This window comes from Melampsora larici-populina (genome assembly GCF_000204055.1).
Source record: "Melampsora larici-populina 98AG31 unplaced genomic scaffold MELLAscaffold_13, whole genome shotgun sequence".
NCBI lineage: Eukaryota > Fungi > Basidiomycota > Pucciniomycetes > Pucciniales > Melampsoraceae > Melampsora > Melampsora laricis-populina.
The window spans coordinates 976,393-988,635 of NW_006768777.1; the positions used below are offsets into that span (position 1 = coordinate 976,393).

The 12,243-nt window shown below is 37.4% G+C and overlaps 3 protein-coding genes across 3 annotated transcripts; 2 read left to right on the forward strand and 1 right to left on the reverse strand.

Moving 5' to 3' along the window:
- Positions 1-1,854: 1,854 nt before the first annotated feature.
- MELLADRAFT_35214 (uncharacterized protein) lies at positions 1,855-2,637 on the forward strand (the record flags this gene model as incomplete). Its single annotated transcript, XM_007408625.1, has 1 exon — positions 1,855-2,637. The coding sequence occupies one exon, from the start codon at positions 1,855-1,857 to the stop codon at positions 2,635-2,637; it is 783 nt and encodes a 260-aa protein (XP_007408687.1).
- A 2,180-nt stretch (positions 2,638-4,817) lies between these two features.
- MELLADRAFT_43024 (uncharacterized protein) lies at positions 4,818-6,014 on the reverse strand (the record flags this gene model as incomplete). Its single annotated transcript, XM_007408735.1, has 6 exons — positions 4,818-5,096; positions 5,178-5,237; positions 5,307-5,379; positions 5,465-5,552; positions 5,666-5,806; positions 5,936-6,014. The coding sequence occupies 6 exons, from the start codon at positions 5,955-5,957 to the stop codon at positions 5,007-5,009; spliced, it is 474 nt and encodes a 157-aa protein (XP_007408797.1).
- A 2,397-nt stretch (positions 6,015-8,411) lies between these two features.
- MELLADRAFT_47943 (uncharacterized protein) lies at positions 8,412-10,864 on the forward strand (the record flags this gene model as incomplete). The annotated part of the gene is made up of 10 exons (XM_007408626.1): positions 8,412-8,458; positions 8,544-8,601; positions 8,685-8,792; positions 8,885-9,178; positions 9,304-9,554; positions 9,670-9,811; positions 9,922-10,119; positions 10,199-10,358; positions 10,454-10,564; positions 10,639-10,864. 9 exons carry the CDS (start codon positions 8,589-8,591, stop codon positions 10,862-10,864), a joined length of 1,503 nt encoding a protein of 500 aa, XP_007408688.1.
- Between the last annotated feature and the right edge of the window lie 1,379 nt (positions 10,865-12,243).

The following is a 12,243-nucleotide window of genomic DNA, read 5'->3' on the forward strand; positions in this document are numbered from 1 at the left end:
AAAAATTCATTCAATTAACCTACACATAAACTATAGTAAAATTTGTAAGATTAGTGAAATTGGATGAATGAATACTTGTAAAACAATTTGGTAATAAAGGCAACCCAGATAATACATAGAGGAGGTAAAGATTCCATCATAAAGAAACCCATATCTGTTTACTGTGATCGGTAAGAACTTCTTGATAAGAGAAAACCAAGATGTGTCCTTTGCAACACACATCAGAACCTACAAAGCCACACTTAGTCTTTACCGGATTCAATTCCAGTGTGTCAAAGCATTGTTACAACCACCATATAAAGGCCTTCTCTCACCTGATCTAACAGAATCCCCTAAAACCAAGTATTTGAACTGATATGAAGTTATTTCAAGTTCAATCCAGGTGATTTCTATTAATTAGACCCATCATATAGACCTTAACAAGTCCATCAAAGAACCTGCCCTTGCCAAGTAGCATTGTATGGCTCATTTCATCATTGATCCCACTGATGACCAGTGAAATAATAATAGTATAAGATCTACATAAACCAGCGCCACAATTACTCATGCTTGAGCAGTCAGCAAGGTTAGTAATTCAGCTAACTTGAGCTAACTTGACTAAGTAATTCAGTGTCACTGATCATGTGGTGGGCAGTAGTCCAAGATAAAACGCTCCACACCCCCTGAAAGCTAAGAAAGCGGGTGCAAGTATTGTACTGCAATAGTCCCATGTCTGATTGATCCTTCAGCCCTCACTGTATCAATTGTAGAGGATCCATTCAGCTGTTTTTTCTTTGCCAACATTTTTGACCCGCTTTATTGTTTCCAGTCGAGTTACAAAAGCCATATATAACAGCGCTTACAATGGACCTGTAAATAAATTTGCCTGGTCATGGAATGAAGTTGCAATATATGTGATGACGTTGATAGGAATCTGGAAACATGGCGTTAAGGAACAAGACGGAGAGAGGGGACTAGTACCTGAAGAATTAGACATGTGAAAATCCAAAGCAGTTAAGATGATAAATCGAGAGAGGGTCAAAAACATTGATTGATAGAGATTATAGAAAGATAGAGAGAAGCAAGAATCTAGAAGCACGGCCCCGGCTCCTCGTGACTCCTGATAATGAAATTTGTAAGATGTTTTGACAAAGGATAGGAGGGAAGAAATCAAGAAATGAAATGAGAAGAAATACCCGATTTCGTATGAATCTTTGCTTGATTTTTCAATCCAGTGGGTGTAAATTTGATCTCCCTTGATCATGACATAATTCCTGGGGAGAGGAGAAAGACTCCACAAGGTGAACCTTACAAGGAGTGTTGCAATCGTCTAGGAAGCAAGCCTTCGAGGGCGCGGCAAACTCGCTCCATAGGGGCTTGGGCAAGCTAATCTAGGAAACTGTCACAGTCCAGATAGCTTCACACCTCTCTTGTTCTCACTTCGAAAGGCTCGTTTCGCCCGGCAGTCTTCCTGTGCAGCATTGAGTCGGCGATTCCCCTTGACCTCAGTACAAGCCTCAACGTTTTCTGACATCCATAGGTACTCTGGTCGTTGAGTGAATAGCGAAAGAGAGACAACCAAAAGAAACCTGCGGGGTTACTAATTCATGGCGGTCTCAACGTGTTCATCAGACCCTTCGCCAAAAAGATGTAGTTCAAGGCTTTGCTTTGTCAGTGGCTTCCCTAGCGAGGCAGGAGACCGTATGTATCATTTGAAATCATATTCAAGGAACCAAGTTACAATCCACACAGGCCTAATCAGACCTCAATTCCCACAAATATCCTCAATTGTGCGGATTAAAATACCTCGTCCATCAGATTCAGGCTCCGAAGCATCAAATAAAATCCAGCATGCACATTATCACTTTCAATAACATGTTTGTTGCGCTGTACGCTCTTATAGCTTCTTCGCATGTTCTCGCACAAGGTGGATCCCAGCAAGCTCCTGTCACCAACGTTCCAATTGTTGGATCTCAGCCAGCTCCTGTAACCAATGTTCCAACCATTGGATCCCAGCCAGCTTCTGTCACAAATGTTCCACCTATTGGACCACCTATTGGATCCCAGCAAGCGCCTGTCACCAGTCTTCCACCAACAGTTCCACCCGCTGGATCAGGAGACTTGCAGTCTGGCGCCCAGCAAGCTACTGTCACCTCTGTTGCACCTATTGGACCCCAGCAAGCTCCTGTCACCAATGTTCCAACTATCGGATCCCAGCAAGCTCCTGTCACCAATGTTCCAACTACTGGATCTCAGCCAGCTCCTATCACCAATCTTCCAACTATTGGATCCCAGCCAGCTCCTGTCGACAATGTTCCAACTATTGGATCCCAGCCAGCTCCTGTCACCAGTTTTCCACCAATAGTTCCACCCGCTGGATCAGCAGACTTCCAATCTGGCTCTCAGCAAGCTCCTGTCACCACTTTTACACCTCTTGGACCTCAGCAAGCTCCTGTCACAAATGTTACCCCTATTGGATCCCAGCAAGCTCCTGTCACAGCTGTTGCGCCTATATTTCCCCCCATGGCGGGTGTACCTAACCCAATTGCTGTTGCGCCCGATGGCACATCTCCTGCGCCTAACGCCCCTACGGACCCCACAAAGAAGCCGAAGCTGGCAGCCGGAGTGCTTAATGCAATTTCGGGAGGGTTAGTCTGATCAGCTTAAATACTAGCCAAGATTCCAAAAACACTAATTACGCATGCTTGTCTGCGATTGAAAAGTTTGAGTGGAGGTTTAGACGCAGCTTCAAATATGCTCAAAAAGGTTTCGGATACAACTACTCCACATACTCGACGTTTGATAAGTTTTGATAGAGAACATCAATAGTGATTTGGAATAGGTAAGAGATATCTTATTGATTATTACTGTCCAAAAACTGGGTTTTTGGAATCGTTATCAGTCTTAGTCATTTGTTTTGTATCATCCTTCTTAGCTTTCAATGATTTGGATCATGAGACTGATTTGATGATACCTATCCTCGTTTTTTTGCATTCTATAAAAACTTGAACATACTGTGTATAAATTATTGTACTCATCTTTTGTTAAGTATATAGCTTATCATTGTACCTCAGTGAGGACGAAATAAAACATGTGTACATACCTGTTGAGATAAATTCCCTTCTAGCAATAAGAACTTTTCTTTTGATGAACTCATCTTCCAATCCCTACCTTCAAGTCAACTCATAAATCGACAATTAAATCAGGTAACAATCCCCAAAAGTGACCTGGAGCATGCCAAAAAATAAATTGGAACATGAGTAAGGAAATGATAAGCAATAATGAGGGAATAGAATACATCAAAATGTGCGCATATTCATCCCATCACAATATTTGGAGGGAGTTGTAACACTATTTAAGCAAACTTGATATGAACTGATATAATGGCGAAAATGTGGACTACTTTAATTTCCGGATTTTGCACGAGACCAACATCTGAATCATCCAAGAAGTTGACATTTACATATTGTCTTTTCTTAATAATTGAAAAGGAAACTTTCAGTCAGCCTATCGCTGTTTCTCATTGTATTTCTTTTGGATAACCAGACTAACCTCTATATGTTGTTTCTAGTCTATTCCATCAAAACCTAGAAGCAAGTTGAACTCAACCACATGAATTCCTACAACAATAGTATTTCTGCCAAGATTTTCACAATTATGTAATTACAATCCTCGACTCTTGTGGAGCTTCTTGGTCCGCTGATAACTTCTTTGAGTGATTCTTTTATGTCTTACATATGTTCCTCGCGGTCTGGACACACATTTATATGTCAATGTGCTAAATTAATCAACAAATCCACGACTTTTGTATGATCTCGTCCTTTGTGGTACGACATGCAGGAGAAAGATTCCTATGCCACTCATGTCGTCCATGTACTTACACAATACATACTAAATTTTTAAACCAAAATTGCGATCTTCTTTGTCAGTGTAACTTGGGGTGGTGGGAGGTGATGGGCTATTTGTATCGGGCATAGATCAGATGTTTCTCTGAGTCTTAGCCTCTGTATGCACAGATGCGCTAAAAGACTTCGCTCATGGACGCAAAAAGACGCAATGCAACACCAGAATTGCGCCTGAGGTGTGTTATGTCATCAAAGTACAAAAATGCTCCTCAAACATACTGGCCCTGAGAAATATAGTATGTTGTCCGTCTAGTAGTACCAAAGGTAAAAAGCTACGGCACTTCTTTTGGTTTAATAGAGAAACATCAGCTTTAGAGAGCTCCGCCATTTTTGTTTTCTCAAGAAAACTTGTCCATTGTTGATCGTGCGATTTGGCAGGTAAATGACTGTTCAAGGCTTGGTGAGCTTTGGTTCAACAAAAGGAGTAACTTGCAATGAGTAGATGAGCTCTCACCATCTAGCCATGGACAAAATCCTCGCGCGCCCCCCTCTTTCCAAACAAGTCTATGTAGCCAAGCAGCGCGCAGCTGCATGACGGACTTGGGCTGCGGTCACAGTGCGCCGCTGTCTAACTGGTTTATAGGATCAATGGCTGTTATGTAGGCCATGTGGTGGGTACCATACAATTTCTCTTGCCGCCGGTGCGCTGAGTTGACGCAGTAGCGGGGATCTTTTTGATCAAATGATGCTTACAAGGCGTCAACTTGGACCAACTGAGATGTTTAAACCATCCTGGATTGCATTCTTATTCTAATGGCATGACCAACTTGATGGAGAAAAGGGGCTGCAAGTAATCTATTTACTACAGAACGGCGAAACTGTGAACTTTCGATTTACTGCTGTGAAGCAACGTGGAGAAGCGCAAGACCCATCATCTACTTTGAACTGTTTGTAAGGATCTCAAGACTGCTGATCTCGTCCGTTACCACCTTCGAAAATGTTACATGAAACCAAACAAACATAACAAGATAGTCAAATAGAACCCCAAACTAGATAAATCCAAGAGAACATAAATGACTCTCGAGATTTATCACCAATTAGTGATCGATGACTGACAAATTTGAGATGTCTTATACTACATCTTAGGAATTCAAGTCCCTAAATGTTTAAAATATAAGATTTTTACCGCTGAATTCGACCATAGATTGGACTCTTTTTTTCATGAATAGGTTCTTGATCAACAGGAGCGCCAGGGATTTCTTTTTTCCATTGCTTTAATAAGAAAAAAACATCAAGGATAGAGTTAAATTAGGATTTCTTTTGATCTTTGAGTTATTTTGTCGGATCACTTACTAGTTTATCATATAGACATCCATTGAAAGTCTTTTCGGGTTTTCGGCAGTATTCGAATTTCTTTATCAATAATAAAAATATGATTAGCTTGGAAATCGAGATGTAAAAAAAGGATTATTGGAAACTAACTTGATTGTTCATTTCGAGACATTGCCAATGTGAATTAAACTCTTCCAAACAACTTGATTTGATCTTGGCAATCCTACAAAAAAACCGTCACCCAATTGAATAACCATAACTTTTCGGTTTCAATGATCTTATATATGTTAACTCAAAGCTTCACTAACGCATCTTGAGCGCATCTAGTCACTCGACGTCCTTCTTTCAAACAATGTTCTGGGTTCCCATCTTCAGCTTTACAAAGCATAAAATCCTCTAAACACCCACCAATGGTCATCATGGAAAATCAAAATCAAAAAACACCATAAATCAATCGTATATCAAAGTCTTCTTTGCTCGATCTGAATCAAATAAAATGATAATCTAACCAGTGAAAGGTTTACAAAATGAACCCATAAAGAATGAAGCGCTTTTAAGTGGAGCAGATGTAACACCCAACTCTTTTACTTTGGGAATATGATTAGGTAATTCCGCTGGATCCACTAATGGTTCTTGAGTATTTCCATAATCTTGATTGCGAAGATGATGATATTGATCGGTTCGCAAAATCGTAAGAGAAATCAAAACCAAGATATGGTTCAAAGGTTAGTAATCGAAATGAAGACTATAAAAACCAAGGAACAAATCGATTGACTTACGAGGTGGTCGATAGGTTGTCATTTTGATGGTCGATCACTTGATAGCCTTGGGTTTCTTGATCTTTAACAAATGTACGATGATCTCAATCTGAAGTTCGGAATGAGTCGTGAGTTAGTTCCTTTTCAAGTACCGATGTACCGACCCGAGTCAGAGCAGGTCAGAACTCCCGGTCACGTCGGTAGCACCCCCGGACCTGTAATTATTCTGTTGCGCAGTGGTGCCCCCAATGAACTTCAGACTCAGAGTCTCCCTGCCAAAGGACTTTTAACAAGTCCCACTTGTTGTCAGTAAAACTGTCAAGATCAAAACAAGTGAATAAGTACCACCTACAGTCAAACAAATGGCCTGAGATCTATTGAGGCATTTGGCCAAAATCTGACCGCCTCATTTACAATTTGAAGTTCTCCTTACAAAATGATATGAAAAAGGGGCTGCCTGGAGTTTCTCTATAGTATGAAAAATCACTCTCAGCATCATAATGAAATCATGATTTGTTTTTGTAAATCAGTAGAAAAGCTGTGTTTTGATTGAATTTTTACACCAAATTTGAAATCTCAGGCGATATGAGTACACAGAGCAGTCCAGAATCACTGGATGTTTCTCTACAGAACAACCCACCTGATTGTGAAGCAAAAATCAAAAGCTCTAAGAGTTTCCTGCCGTTTCAAAACTGTAAATCTACAACATAGACACACCTGCAATTCAAAATCATTCAAATGTTTATATAGTTGACTGTGTCTGACAGCTATGGGATCAAGTATCTTCACCATGTATGTTGCATTCCAAGGGTATCTTGATATGGTGTAATCACACCAAGCTTTTTTTTCATATGTACCTCAAAATGGTTGGGTAGTTGTTGTGACCAAGCCCCACTTTACACATCCATGGTCAATATTTTTCAAAAAATCTTTGAATTGATTCATCAATCTTGTTGTGTGTTTGTGTTAAGCTCCCATACTACATATACAAACACATGGTGCTTGGAAAAAGAGCCATGTATGCATGTATGTAAATAATTCAACATGAGCCGTATAAATAATCCAACTTGGATTCCACAAACAACCTTGAAATCTTGACACCAATAACCTTCCAAATGGGTATGTACAATAATGAATTGGTTATTTCATCTGCCTATTTTTCCATTTTTTACAGTATAACAGATTCTTGAATTTTTTTTGTATAAAAAAAAGTGAAAATAATGTGATGACCGGTGCTTAATAAAGATTGTCAATAATTTAAAGAACCAATCAACAAGAATCAACAAGATACATTATAATGATTGATACAGAAGATAATTAGGGAAAATTGAAAGAAGATTGAGTTTAGGATTTCTTGCACTGTGTTGCACAGAATGGTTTGATAATACAAGGATTGATGAGTATTAGGAATAAGCTTATAACAGGTTTCAGTTTAATAGTCTAGCAATATGAGCCATCAAATGAATAAACAAAAAAAACAGGCAAAAAAACTATGAAGGAGATCAAAAAAAGTTTATATTGGAATACCTTGGAAGGAGAGGTTTATCTGAATTGATCCTTTACCAAAATCTCATTTTCTTCATGAAGATTAAAACATTCAAAGATGGTTGATTATTAACCTAGCGCGGAATATATCTAATGTATTCTTTCATGAGCAAATGTCAGAAAAATGATTTCACACAAATGAAACAGTTATATGATCAGAGACACTAGACATGAATCAGAACCAGAGGCTGGATTGTATAATTTCAAAAACTCTAGGCTTGCCTTGGTTAATTTTTGATAGGTATGCTGGAACATTGAGATGCTTGCCAATGTCACTGACTGTTGTGAGCTTTGTTTGTTTGCATTGATTGGAGATGACTATTTGAAGCTAAGTTTGAGTATGGCTTATGTGTTTGTAGATCAGATGATGATGGATTAGAGCTGATGATGGATGAAGAAGTGCAGTGAAGTGATTGTTCTTCTTTTTGACTGCTTGATGACCATCTTACTTTACATTAGACCACTTCTGTTCAGCTCGATTCCTTACAACTCGATCAATCAAATTCACCATTCCTTAATGAAGCTCAAAGTCTCATCTTATCAATCGAAACTTTAAACTTCAGAAATCAAAAAATCAAAATTGGATTTGGTTTGAAGTGTTCGGATTGAACTTGAACTTGAACTTGAAACGAAAAAGAGTTATGAGTCATGACTCATGAGGATACATACATAGTTTGACAATCATTCGATTTCCTTTGATTCGATTCTTCAAAACTTGTCTCAATCCCAATCCCAATCTCAGTCTTGATTCATTTGATTGATTCCATGTTCTTCTAAAAAACAAAAGGTGAAAATCCTTCACCAAATCCAATTGTAGTTTGAAGTTCTCTATATCCACTCTATACCTACATTCAAAACATATCCAATCGACCTTTGATTTATCAAAGTACTAAAGTCTATTCTGTTGAGTGATTCGTTTGAGTTTTCAAGATGGCAAATCGATTCGATTCAAAGTCATCTTCGTCTCATCATACGCTTAAACTTCCTACTTCAATTCAAGTAAGTCATTTTGATTTTACCGAGAACCAATCAAATCAATCAGATCGATTCTGAACCAAGACCGTTGAAAATACAAAATATATAGCACTTTCGACTTTATTTATCTGCAGGATGTGCAGCAGCTGGAGCGATGATGATAGGATGTAAGAAAAACTAAAAAAGTAACTCATACAAAGAAGGTGATATCAAGTTGATTTGATTTACAAACATTTTCTTCTTTTTACAGATGATTCAGCTTTTATAGGTGGAACGATCGCTTTACCATCCTTTAAGGCTGATTTTGGATTAGATCGAATCACTCAAGACCAATTTAATTTGATATCAGCAAATATAGGTAAAAAAGAACCTAAAACCTCATAGATATCCTAATCATCACCAATTCTAATCCAAAAACCTGTTTCTAATCATAAACCACAAAACCTACAGTTTCATTTTATCAAATGGGTTGTTTCCTTGGAGCTTTGTTTGCTTATCCATTAGGCCATTTCTATGGTCGTCGAAAAAGTTTATTAATCTCAGTTTTAATCTTTTTGATCGGTGCAATCTTCATGACCATCTCAAATCGATCAAATGGTCTTTCATTGATTTATGTGGGTAGAGTCTTCACGGGCTTTGGAATCGGAATCGTTTCTAGTATCACACCGATTTATATTGCTGAGATTTCGATTCCTAGTATCAGAGGTAGATTAATTGGTCTTTATGAACTGGGTTGGCAAATTGGTAAGCTTGATCTTCAATTCTTTTTTACTGCTTTATTCATTTGATCATTATCATGGTTCTGATTAGGTTTTTGATTTCATTGAAATATACACCTTCATCACTTTACACTTCTTCTACAAAAAAAGGTGGGATCATTGGTTTTTGGATTAATTATGGTGTATCTCAAAACCCTAGAATCAAATCTCAACAACAATATTTAATTCCATTTGCCATTCAACTTTTACCTGCTGGAATTTGTTTGATTGGTTTGATCAGTTATCTTAAAGAATCACCTAGATGGCTTTTGTCTCGTGGAAGAAAGGATGAAGCTTTAAATTCACTTTGTTGGATCAGAAATTCAATTCAAGATGATCCTTTAATTCAAAATGAATTTAGTGTTGGTCACACACTCTCTCTTTCAAAAAAAACCATTTTCATTGAATTTCATCAATTTTGCTAAACCAAATCTCTTTCTTTTGTCTTTTTTTTCTTCATCTTTTTTTGATGATTAGATTATGGAATCTTCACTTGAAAAACAGAATGAACAACTTGGGAATTCATTCTGGGCTCCATTTGAAAAATTATTATTTCATAGACCTTTATTAACCAGATTAATGATTGCTGGATCTTTATTCATCTTTCAAAATGGAACTGGTAACTAAATCTCTCTCTCTCTCTCTGTAAAAATCATCAAAAGAAAAGATTATCAAAGAAGCTAATTATGATCAAATGGGTTTCCTTTACTTGATCATCATTCATCAAAGGTATCAATGCCATCAATTATTATTCTCCTACAGTCTTTGCTTCAATAGGTGTTACTGGAACTTCTTCTGCTTTACTCTCAACCGGAGTCTTTGGTGCAATCAAAACGATAGCTACCTTATTTTGGTTATTTTTCTTAGCTGATGCGATCGATCGAACAACCATGTTAATGTTTGGTGCCTTTTTTGGTGGGTTAATGAGTGAGTCAGAATTTTTTCATTTTCAAATCAGTTGAAAAAATCAATCCAAACTCATCAAACTTGGAAATCTTAATTTTAGTGTATGGACTTGGAGCTTATATTGCAATTGTCAAACCTACTGAGAATCCTAGTTTAGATGGTCTTAGACCTTCTGGAAAAGGTGCATTAGCTATGTTTTATCTTTGGACTGTCTTTTATTCTCCTACTTGGAATCCAACACCTTGGGTTTGGGCAGCTGAGTAAGTTTTTGAAATCTGATAGGTTTTTCTTTGTATCAATTTGATGGTCATCTTGATGATTTTTTTTTGATTGATTTGGTTTTTTCTTCATCAAGGGCTTTTCCAATGCATGTTAGAACCTTATCACAATCTTTTGTTGCTTCAAGTAATTGGTTATTCAATTTTCTAATTGCTAGATTCACACCTCAAATGTTTACAAGCATGGGGTAAGTTTGAAAACCAAAAGACTTAAATGAGAGATTGAGATGATGAACTGATTGATTTTTTCATGTATACATAGATATGGAGTTTATATTTTCTTTGCAAGTTTTATGATGATTTCGATTCCATTTGTTTGGTTTATTGTACCTGAATTAAGAGGGATCCCATTAGAGATGATAGATGAAGTTTTTGAAAATTGGAATCCTAGAAAAGGTAAACGGTTTAATCAAACTTCATTTCAACTTGTTCAACATTCAAGTTTAAAAATCGATCAAATTCAACAAATCGATCATGATCAAGATTAAGAAGAAGAAATAAAAAGTCTTTTTTTCATAATTCTACATACATATATTCTTATTGAAAGGCTTGGTTTGGAAATGTGATGGTGTAAAGTTAATGATCATATTCTTTATTTATTTACATTATTTGGGGGGTTTTCTTTATTGGGTTTTCTCTATTGGTTTGATTGATTATGATCTGGTAAATTTTGTAACTCTTTGAAATAAACAATCATTATGATCTTGTATCTTTTTATTTATAACTTATTTTATCTCATCTAAGACTAATTTACTTGAATTTAATCTTATAACCATGATATCGTTTCAATTTTGAAAACAAACAAGAATGAATTAAGCTTTTGTTGTAATAAATTTTCCATCACGAAGTGTATATCATTTAATTACTAGCTGATTGTTCATATTGAACTTTGGTGGAAGAGATTAGGAGAAGTCAAATACAGTGAGTTTCCTTTATAAGCATGGTGATGGTCACACACAATCCTATGCTAATATAGAATATGCTACTTATGGAACAAGAGCTCATAAGAGCATAAATGCTGTGGAGAAATATGTTATGCTTAAACATTATGTTTAGCTCTAAAAATGGCTTTTTTAGGCTGAGAAATGGATCAAATTCATTCCAAAATTCATTGATTTCATTTGTAAATCATGTGTAGAGACATTGAGAGTTCAAGGGCGCTTTATGGCAAGAACATAGCCAGATTAAGTGATCAAGAGAATGTTTACATGTGATTTGGGAGGAACTAGGCAGGTGTCGATCAATCTTTTGAGGATGCGAAGAAGATTTTAGATGTTTAAAAAGCATCGCTTGGAGGGCTGATAGTTGTCAAAATGACATAGACCAAACAATAAGAAAGTCAGAAAGAAAACAACCATATAAGAGTCAGAGGGGGAGACAAAGAACTCACAGTTCATCATCTGAATCATCTGAATCACTCTCAGGTGATGATGATGATTCAGAAGAGGAAGAGAATGGTTCGGACAAGGCCGGAATCAATTCAAAAAAGTCGGTCGCTCGAGGTGATTTTGATATTAATTAGCCGTGTTCAAACATAACCGGGTTGCCCAAAGACCCGGTACACCCAGTTGAATTTTTGGTGGTACTGGGTAGACCGGGTCAAGAAGTCAAGTTTGAGACCTTGTGGACCCTGATTTCAACTACCCACTCACCTGTTACCACCACCGAAGTCGAACTCCACCTCTTGATAACTCCACCACTGCCAAACTCCACCTGTCAATGCTATACCACCACAAATGCCAAACTCCACCCTACGTACCGACGTGTTGGCCTGCTTGGAGTGTTTCTGTGCACTTCAAGTAGTGTCTTTGGTCACCAGTTATCAAAAATCTTGCAAGATACCCACCAACATCACTACAATCTTGGC